At 40.4% G+C, this 15,414-nt stretch overlaps 1 protein-coding gene across 1 annotated transcript; it reads right to left on the bottom strand.

Annotated features, from left to right (window-relative positions):
* Positions 1 to 234: 234 nt before the first annotated feature.
* On the bottom strand, positions 235 to 13,394 carry LOC6052333 (splicing factor YJU2). Its single transcript, XM_001868581.2, has 3 exons — positions 13,237 to 13,394; positions 12,602 to 13,170; positions 235 to 886 (listed from the first exon to the last, which is right to left on the bottom strand). Exons 1-3 carry the CDS (start codon positions 13,258 to 13,260, stop codon positions 379 to 381), a joined length of 1,101 nt encoding a protein of 366 aa, XP_001868616.2. The 5' UTR covers positions 13,261 to 13,394; the 3' UTR covers positions 235 to 378.
* Positions 13,395 to 15,414: the final 2,020 nt, after the last annotated feature.

Genomic DNA, 15,414 nt, shown 5'->3' with positions numbered 1-15,414 from the left:
GGAAAAAAATAATTTGTTAACAATGAAATTATTAAAAATGTTTGGGGGCATAAATAAAACCATAAAAAAAAACAACATAATTCTGATGAAAGGTAAGTTATTTTTTAAATTAATGAAAAAGCATTTGTTGTTTCTTCCACCCAAAAGCGGATCATTTCAATAAAAAGGTCTCTCAGTGATTAGTTTCCCGTTTCCAATTTCCTCAAAACTAGTGTCAGCACAAAACGATACCAGTCATTTCCGTCTCCGGCGAAAACACAGTTTATTGAAGCCCGATGTAATCCTTAATTACAGTCAACGTTATTTACGTGCAACGTCCAAAATCCCTTCTATTGAAAACTTTCTCTCTTTACTCTGCCCGAAACTCTTCCCACTCACTCACTCATCCCCCTCCCCGGACGAGTTATCGCTGTCCGAGTAAGCGCCCAGCAGTCCCAACCCACTGACCGGCGTCACAACTGCTGGTGCTGTTGAATCTGTTGCTCGACTTGTGGCCGACTCAGTCACAACCACCGCCGCTGCCGGCACTGGTTTCGGCAGGATTTCCTTGGGCTTTTCCCCCTCCACCGTGGCCGCCACCGGCTTCTTCTTCACGACCAAGTTGCTGAGTGAGCTTTTCCGCACCCCGATGCTGAAGGCAGAGTCCAACTTTTTCACCTTGTTCGGGACGGCAAAGCTTGTGGAGGGTGGAGCAGCAGCAGCAGCAGCTGTCGAAGCGTTACCTCCCGGTACTCCCGGTGGCCGGCCGTCACCGGTCATTGACGAGGAGGACGGTTCCTCTTCTTGCTTGATCTCCTCGATGATTTCCTCGGTGGCGACGCGCTTCAGGCCAACGCCACTGCTTCCACCGGTCGCCGTCGTCGAACGGGATTGGAATTTAATCGTTCTGGAAAGGGAAAAAGAAAAATAATTTAGAAAAAAGAAGCAGCAGTTATGTGGACATGGGAGGGTAACATAAATCAACTTGAGCATGTGGGATGGGAGATGGGTGAGAAGGATGAAAGAATGTTTGCTTTCTAATATCGCGTGTTATCCGGTGGTGGTGGCTTGTAGCGATCAACTATTTCACCAACCAGTAACATGACTTTGTTTGTACGCTGTGGACAGTGAAAGGGAAGGGGGTGTTGGGTTGTTCTGGAATCTTTTCTAGCAGATTGCTGCCGTTCTACGCATAATTGTCCCATGTTCAAAAAAGTGCAACTGAGAAAAACGCGATTGAAATTTTTCGACCGATTTCTGTGTTTCTACGCATAATTGTCTCGTGGGTTTCTATTCGCCCTATGTGTCCCTAATCGCCCCAGTTATCAGTTTATCACCTTTATTTGTGATTATCTTGCTATACAACATGTAAACAAGACATAATTCTTTGTAAAAATCATGATTTCGTGATAGAAAATACTTGGTGGGACAATTATGCGTAGAAGTTTAACGATGGGACAAACAGACTTGGTGTTGTTTTTTTTTTTTTTTTTTTGGGAGGGTGATCCAGCCGCACATCGTTGATGTCGAAACCTCTAAACTGGGCCCTCGTCCTGTCACGTCCGTCAGTAGTCATGTCGTACATTACAACTAGAATCAGATCTGCCAATGAATTAGTACACTTCGACCAAATAAACACTGACGCTGTATGGATCTGACTCTAGAATAAATGCACAGTTGTGTGTTATTCATAAGTCCAAAATGTTCAATTATTCATATAAGTCCAAATATTCATTTGCGGATAACTACCTTACTTGAATTGAATACAAGATTTAAAGCAACCTATCCGAAAGCTACTCTTATCTCAAATCCCCGACATTTTAATTATTAACCAAAAAAAAACGTTTCTTTTAAAACCTGTCTGGCTTCTTTTAAAAAAACAAAAAAAAAATAACTGTTGATATTTTACAAGTCGTGAATTGAAAAAGAGACGACCATTTGTTCGTCAGAATTCCAGTAGATCCTCGATTCGCAACAATGGTCGATACAATCATAATCCGACAACCGTTAGTTCAACAGATCAACGAATTTAGTCCGATATCATTTCACTATTGATTGATCGAGACTCTATGGAAATTTTGACAAATCAGAATGGTTTTTATGCTACTTGAATGAAAATCACCGATTCTGATAGAATTACTAAATTCACTGTTACTAATTTTGTCCCTAAATAACTAAAGGCAAAGTATAAAAAGTTGATATTTATAGTTAAAATCCTAAATTCTACAAACACTATTTTTTAAACCCGCATCCTAACCTGACACCCACATTAAGATAGGGAAAAATCACATATGTAGCGGTTCATTGTACAAATGTGATATTTCCACTATCAGAGAACCTCCTTGTCTCGATGACAGCTTACCGGCCATCGATTAAGCCCTGAGCCTACGCCAAAGTGGGTTCTCGCAGCATGAAGTGGTGTCCATGTGTAAAAATGGAAGCTTCAGCAATATACTGAACACTTCGATTTTAATTCCACATCGAATCAAATCATCCTCTTTGCCAAACAAGCATCAAACCTATGACACTCATTATGACAAAGCCCAGGGACAAACAGACTTGGTGTTGTTTTTAATGAGTTTCCGAACAAAGTACCAGATTTTATGTGTTTTTCTCAAAGTACACATCAAACTAAACTTAAAAATGTCATAAAGTCAAAATCGTCCAAAACTGACATGGGACAATTATGCGTAGAACGGCAGATTGTGCAAGCAAGGATAACATTCCTTTGGGAAATATTAATCGTTAAACATTGCTGAAGCGCAGGATTCCTGGAATGCTTTCTAGTTTCATTAGCTTAGAGTAAGTCGAACTGATTTTGAAAGTGAGCAACTCTCTACGAAATCGGCCGATTTTTTTATATTTTTTGATTTGGCTCAAACTTTGTGGGGGCCTTCCCTATTAGAGATCCTAAATAGGGAGACTGGTCGAAGTGAATTTGACGTACCCAAACAGACACGAGTTTGACGTATCCAAACGAGCATTTGCCTTTACGCCCAGCAAAAATTATCAGTGATGCCAAGCTCAAAACATACGTTGCCAGATCGATTTAGCCAGCTTAGACTATTTAGGGTCTCTATTCCCTATGACTAAGGCTACCAACTGTACGGATTTTTTCCTTACCGTACGGATTTTCGACCCTTTTCGCGGATTTTTAGCAGGCCGGAATTTTAGTACGCAAAATACGAATTTCAATAACCGTAAAAAAAATTAATTGTTTTTTATTTATTTGGCCAAAGCTTTTGCATTTTTATTACGCTGTCAAATCGAATTTAAAGGGATAACTTGGTTAGTTCGCAATTCGCAATTTCGCAATTTTCAGTGTAAGAACGGGCCTTGACCGATCTTATGCACCAGGTTCCCGACGAACACGCACTGCCCTTACACCTACATCTCACCCTTGCTCTGAGTCAGTACGAGCAGCACGCTAGAACACGCTTTGAGTGTTCGTGCCAGGCATGCACACCTTCTTTTCGGTTACGCATTTTAACTCGGCCGGGGGTGGTACATTACGTAGGGTTTGATGTAAGTATAAGCGCCTAACCATTTATAGTGTGCCTATCAACTTTCATTAAAGCAAAAACTGTTTTATTTTAGTTTGAATTCAAAAACTTATTGTTATTTACTGTGTATTGTTTTCTCCTGAAATCTTCCCTATTGTTGAGTCTGTTTATCTGTTGCTATTTCTTTTGTCGCGGTGTTTTGTTACAATTTTTGGTCCTAAGCATGTTATTAAAGTTTACCAAAAATACAATAGTAAAATTTGTGTTAATCCTTTAACCATTCCATAAATTGAGTAAGGGCTCAAACCTCACTTGTTTGAAAAAAAAGGGTGAAGATTGAAAACAATAGACAGTAAAAGGGAATTTATTTTATAAAAATCAAGTGTCAATAGTAAGAGAATGATGAGCGTATTTTGAGAAGCTAGATGTATTAGATGTAAAATTAGACAATAGTTAATAAATAGAGGTACAAAACTAGCTTACATTATAGTAATGATAATTTATAGGGCAGATAAAGATTTATTCAAATAAATAAATTCGCAATAAAATCAAAAAAGATTAGGCGAATGATAAATAGACTTGATATTACTAATACATTAAGAATAAGAATATGTTTAAGGAAAAAAAAAACAAAGCAAAGTTTGTTACAGCAGTATCAATTGATAAAAAAGAGTGGAAAAGCTTTGAGAGATAAGAGAATTAAAAGTTAGTAAAATTAAAATCAAATGTTGGATATTAAATAGAAGAATCAGTGAAGAATTGGGAATCAGTAGAGCAAAATTAAAATAGGAGATAGGTGGTAGCTGAGAATGAAGAGAAACCCCGTTGTGCGATGTTTCAGGTACATCCACAGCAGTTGACTCAACATACTGCGAATCAAAACAATACCGTCTACAATCACAAATTACTTCCCTTTCCCACATTGTCGCGCCCCTTTCTTTTAGCCGTCTCGACTCTGACCCGCGGTGGTCAAAGGTTTACGTTTCCACAGGCCACCAGCTAGGTCATCATGAAAACCAAGCCAACGTGGAGGTAAGAAAATAGGACACTCGCAAGGAACCAGAGCTATACTGTTCTGATCAAGATAATTCGGATGATCTAACAGAACTACGGATGTAGTTAGTTACGCTCCTTCCAGGATGTTCCTTACGTGGACGTCAACCGAAGAGCACGCATAAAGGTCAGTGCCATTGCATGCTCTTAGGTATCAATCCTTGGCCTGCAAAAAAAAAAAAGGGATAACTTGGTTAGTTTTCCAGAAATTCCTTATTTCAGAGTGGATTATCAATAATTGTTCTTTCCAAATTCTTTACAAAACGTAATTATTCAATAAAAGAACCAAAGGCTTTCTAAAGCAAATTATCAAATGTAAAGTTTTTTAACGCTCCTGTAAGCTATTGTGTTGCACAGGTTAATTGGACCTTTTCAATAAAAAATCTAAAAACGTTTTCGTGAAAACACTGAGAATGATATCATTCGTAAAAACCAACTTGACATTCCGTGAACTATTAAAAGTTTAGCAAAAAAAATTGAAGATTTGATTCAGCAAATCACGGTTTATTTTGTGAATATTTTTAAACGTGCAAGTCATGAGCACTCTGATAGCAAAGTGGAATTTGTAAGCTACAAAAACGATACAGTTTTATATTTTTAATTCCCAAATTCTTTATCTTATACCATGGTGTCAAATCGGAAAAATGTAAGGACTTTTGCTCAGCAAGAGTTGGTAGCCGCCTTACCTATAGGGACGTGGCGTTACATCGTGCTGCCATCTGGTTTTTTTAAGTGCAAGAGTGGAAAAGTGCTGAGTCATCGTCTAAAAATAGACGGCGTCCTATCTCGCCCAGCAAAATGAAGTCGATAAAGTAGTCGGTTTCGATGAGAAAAAGTGGAAAACGTGGTCTAAAATTAGCGACGCCATCCCCCTATGACCAAATAAGCTATTTTGTATCATTGGTTCACCCATACAAGCCTCCATACAATTTTGGCAGCTGTTCATACAAAAATGGTATGTAAATATTCAAACAGCTGTAACTTTTGAATGAATTTTCTGATCAATTTGGTGTCTTGAGCAAAGTTGTAGGTATTGATGAGGATTACTGAGAAAAAAATATATACACGGAAAAAATTGATAATTTTTTCATTAACTTTTCAGTTAAAGTTTCCCAAGATACGCAACTTTTGAGCCATAGAGAAATATGGTCAAAAAATCTGAAGTTTTTGAAAAAGGAGCGGTCGTGGCTGACTGGTCACGGTGTTCGCTTTGTAAGCGAATGATCCTGGGTTCGATTCCCATCTGCTCCCAACGAGAAAGTAAAGGAAATATAAATCTTGAAACTCTGAACATGAACGAAAAATCAAAGTCGCTCGAGTCGGAGTTCGATCCCCCGTCCTTTGGATTGGAAGGCAAAAATGCTAACCACTATGCCTTCGCGACTTGGTGAGCTATGACTGGAATTAGGAATACTGTTACTATCAACTATAACTATAAAGCAATGGTGACCGTCCCGACCACCAAGGGAAAGCAGGAGATGGTTGTTGCATCTGCTTACTTTCCTGGTGACCAGGACGATGTTCCACCGCCAGAAGTGGCCGCACTTGTGCGATACTGTAGGGCTATCAATAAACCGTTCCTCATCGGTTGTGACGCGAATGCCCACCATACGATATGGGGAAGCACGGATGTTAACGATAGAGGTGAGCGCCTTCTTGAATACTTGACGTCTAACAACGTCAATGTATGCAATAAGGGCAATGAACCTACTTTTGTTACTGTCGCAAGACAGGAGGTCTTGGACCTCACTCTGTGTAGTGCTGCTTTTGCAGACAAAATAAAAACTGGCATGTCTCTGAAGAAGCTAGTCTATCTGATCACAGACAGATTGTCTTTGACATTGAAGCCAGTCAACTGAAAAGGGAAACGTTTCGTGACCCAAATGACACGGACTGGAACGCCTTTCGAGGTCACCTTTGCCGGTCCAAACAAGACGCTCCTTCACGAATACGAACCCCGAAGAATTGGATACTGCAGCGAATACTCTTCAACGCAGGATCACGGCAGCCTACCAGGCAAGCTGCCCTAAGAAGGTGAGGGAAATCTGTCGGGACGTACCGTGGTGGAGCGAAAGCCTGAGCAGTCTCCGCAAGGAGGCTAGAAGGCTTTTCAACAGAGCTAAGCTCACTTCCGAATGGGATGCCTACAAAGCAGCCCTAACGAAGTATAACGCGGAGTTGAGGAGAGCCAAAAACTAGCCTGGCTAATTTCTGTGAGGACATAAGCTCGATGTCTGAAGCAACCCGACTCCAAAGGCGTTGTCAAAAGACCATTCCAACGGTCTAGGACAGGTGAGAGACGAGCAAGGCACTCTCACTGTCACAAACAAGGAAACACTGCAAGTACTCATGAGTACGCACTTTCCAGAATCAACTGAAAGAGAGGAGGATGCAGCTAGTACCCGGACTGCAGATGGCGTATGGTGTCGACCATCAAGAGAGTCAGTCCACCTAGCCCGTCGAATGTTCAACCAGTCTTCAATCAGATGGGCCCTCGGCACATTTGAACCACTGAAGGCTGCAGGACCCGACGGCATCCTTCCAATCTTTCTCCAAAAAGCAGCCGACACCATAATGGCTGAGTTGATCAACTTACTTCGAGCCAGCTTCACCCTGGGCTACATCCCTCGAAGCTGGCGTAAAGTTATGGTGATCTTCATACCTAAGGCCGGCAAAAGTGACCCCACGATGCCAAAAGCCTTCAGACCCATAAGTCTGACAGTGACGCTGCTCAAGCTTATGGAGAAAATCACGGATAACCACATCCGGGCGGAGTTCTTGAAGGACTTCCCTTTGCATAAACACCAATATGCATACCAAGCGGGCAAATCGACCGAAACTGCCCTACACACGCTAGTGTCACGTATCGAGAACGCACTGAAATATAAAGAATCTGCACTTTGTGCTTTTCTTGATATTCAGGGTGCCTTCGATAACACTTCGTACACAGCCATCAATGAAGCGCTCCGGTCGAGGAACGTCGATGGAACAACTGCGAGCTGGATTCATGCTATGCTTACGAGCAGAGAGATTTCAGCATCGCTAGGAGACACATCTATCACAATAACAGCAGCCAAAGGCTGTCCGCAAGGGAGTACTCTCTCCTTTGCTTTGGCTGCTGGTGGTAGATAGTCTTCTAAGAAAACTTACACTACTCGGCTACGAAGTCATTGGATATGCTGACGACGTAGTCTTAATCATCCGGGGGAAGTACGACGGAACGTTATCGGACCGTCTACAGTCAGCTCTAAACTGCACCATGTCGTGGTGTGAGCAGGAAGGGCTGACAATAAACCCCAACAAAACCGTGATAATCCCGTTTACTAACAGGAGGAAACACGACCTTAGGCCGCCTACCTTGAAAGGAACCCAAATGACCTTCAGTTCTGAGGTCAAATATTTAGGAGTAATCCTTGACAAAAAGCTGAACTGGAATGCACATCTGGACTATGCGGTAAAGAAGGCAACTACTGCTATCTGGGCGTGCAACAAAATGCTCGGCAAAACCTGGGGCCTTAAACCGAAACTTGCATTCTGGTCTTACACCACCATCGCTCGACCTAGGGTAACCTATGCGTCGACCGTTTGGTGGCCGAAGACTGAACAGAAGACATGTCAGTCGAAGCTGACCAAGCTCCAACGACTGGCATGTCTCTCTGTAACGAGTGCAATGAAAACAACCCCTACCGCGGCCATGGAAGCCATGCTATGCATTCTGCCTTTACATTTACATGTGAAGCAGGAGACAGCGCTTGGCGCTCTACGACTACAACGGTGTAACAACTGGGTGGAAGGAGATGGAACGGGTCACTCGCGGATCGTGAAGGCTTTTGACATTTCCCCCCTTGCAACTTCAGTCTCGGACTGCATGGAGGTGAGGCCCAACATGGACATTCCATATGAGGTGATTGAAACATATCGCCAAATGTGGAGTAATGGAGGACCTACACTTTCAGAAGGAACTATTCGTTTCTTTACGGATGGTTCAAAAATGGGCATTTCTACTGGAGCTGGAGTCTTCGGTCCTCGAACCAGGGAAACCATATCTATGGGAAAGTGGCCTACCGTTTTTCAAGCAGAAGTGTATGCCATACACATCTGTGCGAGGACGTGTATTATGAGAAATTATAGACACGCAAAAATCGGTATTTTCTCGGATAGCCAAGCTGCACTATTGGCATTAAAATCCTCTAAATGCGAATCCAAACTTGTTTGGGAGTGCGTCGCTTCCCTAAGGGAACTTGCTTCTCGGCATAACAGAGTGATGCTGTTTTGGGTCCCAGGGCACTGCGGCATTGAAGGCAACGAAATGGCTGATGAACTTGCCAGACAAGGCTCATCAAACATCTTCGTGGGTCCCGAGCCGTTCCTTGGAATCTCAAAATGTGCCGTGAAGCAAGAAATAACTAATTGGGGACAATCGCAAATCGCTTCAATCTGGGGCGAGATGCGAGGATTGAGACAAGCTAAAACTTTTATCACTCCAAGTCCTTCAATTGCCAGGAAACTTCTTGGCTTAAACCGTAGGGAACTACGAATACTCGCAGGGCTTCTAACAGGACATTGTCCTGCCAGATATCACCTGCACAAAATCGGCAGGTGGCCTAACAACCTCTGTCGTTTTTGTTTAACTGAGCTGGAAAGCTCGGCACATTTACTCTGCTTCTGCGGAGCACTTGTGTCTCGAAGGCTGCGGTTCTTTGGATCGCACCTTCTTACGCCGTACGATGTATGGTACCAAGAAGGTCATACAGTTCATCGACTGTATTGCGCCGGATTGGGATAAACCATGTCTGCAAAATAACCCCTCGTCTTCCGTTCCAATGGATACGAGTAATTTGTAGTATGGACAGTAACCAGGGTACATCACAAAAGATAGCCTTCTCAGGTGGTCGCAGTGAACTTAACCCAATGCCCATTGGGCAACAAAAAAAACTATAAACGCGCTGGGTCCTTGTCCATTTGACAAGGGTTCGGAAGTTCTAAATAACGTTTGAATCCTATTGGTCCAAACGTTCTTCAGGGCGGGGCTTGTCGATAAAGCTGAAGTACCTCGCGCTCGGCTAGCCAGCGTAGAAATGGGTCACCGAAGCTCGGCAGAGCTAACACCTTACAAATAGGGAGATGGCGTCGCTATTTTTAGACCACGTTTTCCACTTTTTCTCATCGAAACCGACTACTTTATCGACTTCATTTTGCTGGGCGAGATAGGACGCCGTCTATTTTTAGACGATGACTCAGCACTTTTCCACTCTTGCGCTTTAAAAAACCAGATGGCAGCACGATGTAACGCCACGTCCCTATGCCTATGCGAGTTATTTGCATGTATAGAATGTAGATCAAAAAATACATGGAAACAACTCAATTTGTAAAAAGCGACCGCGTGGTCCCGTTTGGTTGATTACACACACACACACACACACACACACACACACACACACACAAAATCTGAAGTTTTTGAAAAAAACAGTGGTTTTTGGAAAGAATCGAAATTTTATACAAACAAAATTTGCCATAGTTTTTTATTTAAAATTGAATTTGCAATCAAAAAGTACTAGACAGATGTTTTGGGGCTCCGTTTTCAAAATATAGCAACTGAAAGTTTGATTTTAGCGAAATATTTGCAGGTTTTCGATTTTTAAAAATAGTGACCATGAGTGACCATATTTGAAAATATTTTTTAAGCTTATACAAAAAGAAACAGAAAAATTGATGCTTTTTGCAAGCTTTTTTAAATTTTTTGGAGTTTTTTTAAATACTGAAATTTTCACAAAATACCGTGTGTTTCGAAAATACTCTAATTTTCAAAATTTACAACATGGCTATCAAACAAAACTAAACTCAAATTGTGTATGCTTTAAATCATACAACATTTTGCGTCAATTGTTGCCCATATAACATATTGCATATTTAAAAAAAAAAAAACATTTTTTTTACTGTTACGTCAGGAAACAGCATTGTAGCAAATTTTTCAAAAAAAATCAAAATTTTAATAAAAATGATAGTCTTACCAACTGAAAACATGTCTGGGATCCATAAAAAATGTTTAAAATTTTTGTGAAATCCCATTGTACAGCACCGCAAAATGTTTTTTTTCGGTGAAAAAAAAATTTCTTCTCTGCTTGGATATTTCAAAAATTAATGATTGCACAGCAACTGTGCAAGTGTAAAATGCATTTTAAAACACTTGTTTCATTCAAATGTTAATACCATGGCCTGTAATCAAATTTTTTTTTATTACTAACAAATCAATGTTATTTTCGAAAAGATCGGAAAATTTCCCGAATGTTTCATATCTTAACATTGAAAATCGGACCATTGGTTGATGAGATATCGACATTAGAAAATGGAGAGTTGCTTGGGTGAGACTTGAAAAAAAAATCAATTTTCCTGTAACTTTTTCTGTTATACGCTGTACCTCAGCTACCAGTGGTACAATTTTCAATATTTCTTAAACGGAGTTGTAGAAAATTTTTTTTTATGTTAAAGTCCAAATATTTTTTTCGACTTTTTTCAACGTTTTTCAAAAAAAAAAATTTTTCAAGTTGGCTGCCAAATAAATTTTGAGCAACTTTTGTGTTATAGCTGAAAAGATGGCGTTTGTTGATATTTGTCCACAAATTCGAATTTTCAAAAATAATTGTTACGCGCAATTCTTTTATTTTTTTTGGTGATTTTTTAATTTTTTCAAGCTACCAAATTTCTATGGATAATTATATGGACAAACTAATGATGCAAAATCGCTTCTTTGGGCATACCGAAGGCACCAAAAAAGTTTCAGCCGATTTCAAAAAATACAAAAATTAAAATTAATTAAAAAAAGACCGATTTCTTAGAGAACTGCTCTACTGTTAAACGCATGTAAACGAACAGAATTCTAATCAATCCTTAATTAATGGATCATTCAAAGAGATTTTTGTCTGTTTATCTGTGCTTCCATGCTTATTCAGACGTTCCTTTCGATGGACGTCCTAACCTAACTGATGTCCAATGTTCACATCGAAAGCAACAGTTACGATTTTATTTTTCTCTTTCACGTTAAAATGCAGTGCAGCAAAACCCAGAAGCAAAAGCATTATGCATATTTAACAAAACTCGTAGGCAGCTGCAGAGGCAAACCGGCAAAGCACGATTCCGTAATATTTCGTTCGATTTGCTTGCTGCTTGCGAACAACAAAAGCAGTAGGTAGGAACCGTATCGGTTTGCTGGAGAGGGGTGTTTCTCCGGGGGGGTGGGGGCGAAATTTGTTACACCAGGAAGTGGAAGAAAATTAAATTTCTAACGTCTGCAGACGGCATTGCCGGTAATGTGCGGGAACATAACCTGAATGAATATATGCAACAGACGGATTTTATGATGCTTTTGAAGCCGTTGTGGAATAGGAATTGAAGTTGTGAACAGCACGATAATAGTTGGAAAAGAATCGTTCAAACATAGTTTGCATTACTTAAGGGAAAAACATCTCTGGAAATATATTTGGTGAGTTAAAATTCTACCGAAAAAAACTATAAAAAAAAATAGCGATCGAGGAACAACATTTAACGAACCAATCACTATAAAGTCCGCAGTAGAAAATGAAAGTGCTTAGTATTTACAAAGGCTTTATATTTGTTTTTGTAGAATGTTATAATGTCCAGCCTTTTTTGTTAAATGTTGACTCAGAATTGTTCAAACTTGTTTATATTTTTTTCATTTTATTTGCCAAATTTAGTCAACCATTTACAATTATTCCGATAATTTAACTGCACATGCGCTAAAAATTCGAGCAAATGCAATCGATAAGGTAGAATTTACCTGCGTGCAACAGGTGACTGCTCGAAATAAAAAACAATATTCTTCGTAGCCGAGTGGGCTAAGGCCGCATATCATTTAGTGCAGGTTGAATTAAACTCTGAGTTCAAATCCCAATGCTAACTGTTTTTTTTTTGCTTGCTTTCAAAAGCATAAATCAATGTTGTTTTCTAAATTAATAACAATCAATTTTAGGTTTTCATCACCAATTGAAAAGCTCAAGTTGATTTCAACGATCATACCATTCCGAAAACCCCAGAAAATCATCACTCACTTGATATACTCCTCATCCTGCCTCTCCAGCCGCTCCTCTCGCTCCCGAATCGACTCGCTCGGATCGTACTGCTGCAGCATGGTGTCATAGTCCACGTCCTGCTGGCGCCGGTTCAAATCCCGCAGCTCCTCCAGCGACTCCAGCAGCTCGATCTCGTTCCGCGACTGCTGCGTCCGGTTTTCCAGCAGCTTCATCGGGTTGGTGGCCTCCTCCTCGCGGGCTTCCTCCTCCTCCCGTCGGGCCTGCTCCTCCGCCAGCTTCAGCGCCATAAAGTTGCGAGTCGCGCCGGCTTCGATCTCGTAGTCGGTGTTGCGCGGGTCTGTTTTGAAGGAAATCTCCTGCAAGCAGCGCGTACACTTGATGTAGAACCGGTAGATCCGGATGCCGAGGTAGTCCTCGTTCTCGACGTCCTCCTTGCGGGCGTTGAACTTTTTGCCCTTGTAGATGTACTCGCCGCACGTTACGCACCGCATGTTGAACGGGGCCATCAGCCGGACCGTGTACTGGCGATTCTTCGGTAGCTTGACCCGCGGGATCTTGGACGGATCGAAATCCGGCGGGTAGTATTTCTACAAGGGATTTGACGGAATTAGAACAATAAACTCTATAAGGATGAAGCTGTTTCGACTACTTACGTTTAAAACTTTACGTTCAGACATTTTATTGGCTTATTTTCTGCAAAAATTGCCTAGATTCTAATGAAGACTTGTTGACCAACACTCAAAACGATTCAAAATCTGATTATTTTGGAGCGGAGAGCAAAACAAAACAAACCTCTGTCAAACTCGTCAAAATCTGGGACGGGACGGCTGGATAGAGTCTTCTTATTGAGTGTTTACGTTTGTATTCTTCTTCTGTTTTTTGCAAGAAAATTCGTGTTCGAAAACAAATATCAAGCAATCTGTGATTCAGATAGCTTGACAATTCAAATTTTCTTGATGATGTTTTTCAACTCAGTGCTCAAGCACGCGGATGACTTTTTCTTTGGTTGAAATGTTGTTTAGTTTTTCCTCGCAGATTTTTTTGAATTTGGCTGTTAAAATTTGCGGTTAGACGTGGGTGGAGAATCCTAAGTTTATGTTCCATTATTTTACGGTGGATCCGTTCATAAGGAGCTGCCGGATACAAATCACTAGAAATGGTTGGCAAATCAAAGATGACTCGAGGTAAATGATAAGATACGCTCACGACGAGTCAAAAAATGTTCACTTCTTCAACTTTTAATGTGTTTTTTGTATGAATGGTTTTAAATTATCATTTGGATTTGAAAAATGCAATATGATTTAAATGCGTTTTCTTACTTCAATCTAAAAAAATCCTAAAAAGCCTGCAAGTCTTTTTTTAAATGGGACGCAAAGAAAGTAAATAAATCTTTCCCAGTTCCCCAAAGAGGAGCACACTTGAAGAGCATCGGGGCCGACATTTACAAAGCGAATTCAGCGGCAATTTTTACTCAACTATTGTTGTTAGTGCGAAAGTTAACATTCCATAGGTCGCACGACCTAAGGCGTCAGAATCGAAAGAAATGACTGGCAAAAATTCAAATTTGTAGCAATTCGTTCACTTCAAAGAGCAAAAGTTTGTTTTTCAATTTGTGGAAACGTGTTGAAATGAAAAAGTGCGAAAAAATCAAATAGGCTAAACTGCGGCCATTTTTTTGTTTGCTTTATAAATTCAGTTCTACGATGTTGTTCGGTCACGCCACATTTTAATTTCACGGGAAGCACGGGTTTAATATTGTTCAATCTAGATGACATTTTTATGTAACGCGCAAAAAAATAACAATAAAATGGGCAAAAGAATCGTCAGTTCATGAAATGTATAATAATTGTTTTTTTTTTTAAATAAAAGGCTGATAAGTCAACATTCGGTGTACGATACAAATAAATGCCTTTCAATTGAAAATATTTTAATCAGTCTATTAATGCAATCTACAATTATTATCCGCGCACCACCAAACCGAAGTGCGCATCTCTTCTGTTGCGCAAAAAATCTGTTGCGCCTTACAACAATTGAGTGGTTTGCCGTAAGCGTGTACATCAGCCCGTGGCGCAACAGGCTTTGACAGGTTGCGCTCGTATTTTGATTTTTGTCTGCCTTCACAATATTTGTGAAATTGATTTGAAATTGTTTTATTTTTTTCAACTCAAATTACAATACTTCTCATTTTCTCCTCATAAGAAAGGGCTGGTTTAGGTTGACAGAAGCGGCCATGTTGAAAGTGGTTTAGTTTGACAATAGGTTTTTTTCTCTTTGTTTATCCCATCCCAGGTCAAAATATTGACTGCTCGAATTCTGGCTGCGTACTTACTACCCAGTCGTGACGACGCAACAAAAATCAGGCTAAAGTCGGGCAGATATTTCTGTTCCATTTTGACAGAATGGTTCTGAGATGTTTTTTAAAGCTTGCCTGCACTGAAAACCCAACCATGGTAGTTGCTACCATATTGTAGGGTTAAATTGAGAACACGCACCGACGTATTTTTGCTAAAAACATTCTGTGCTTGGATTGACTGATTAACCAGTCAGTTTTACTATGTCGAGAGCGGTATGGTAATTTTAACCCAGGGTGGCCACCAGATTTCGATTTTCAATTTCCCGGTTTTTTCCCGGTTTTCTCCCGAGCCCAGAAGGAATTTTCCAAAATGTTTTTAAACCAAATTACAATGTTTTTTATGCTAACGTTACTACCAACATACTTTTTGAACGCATACATTTGGTTCAAAGTTTGAATTCCTCAAGAAATTGAAAGCTTTCTTGAGTAAAAAGTAAGTAAGTTGTAAACGAAGCCGTTTTTATCTGTTTCCAATCCA

Source organism: Culex quinquefasciatus, chromosome 2 (assembly GCF_015732765.1).
Source record: "Culex quinquefasciatus strain JHB chromosome 2, VPISU_Cqui_1.0_pri_paternal, whole genome shotgun sequence".
Lineage (NCBI taxonomy): Eukaryota > Metazoa > Arthropoda > Insecta > Diptera > Culicidae > Culex > Culex quinquefasciatus.
The sequence above is the reverse complement of the archived record's forward strand: the minus strand, read 5'-3'. Positions and strand labels throughout refer to the sequence as shown.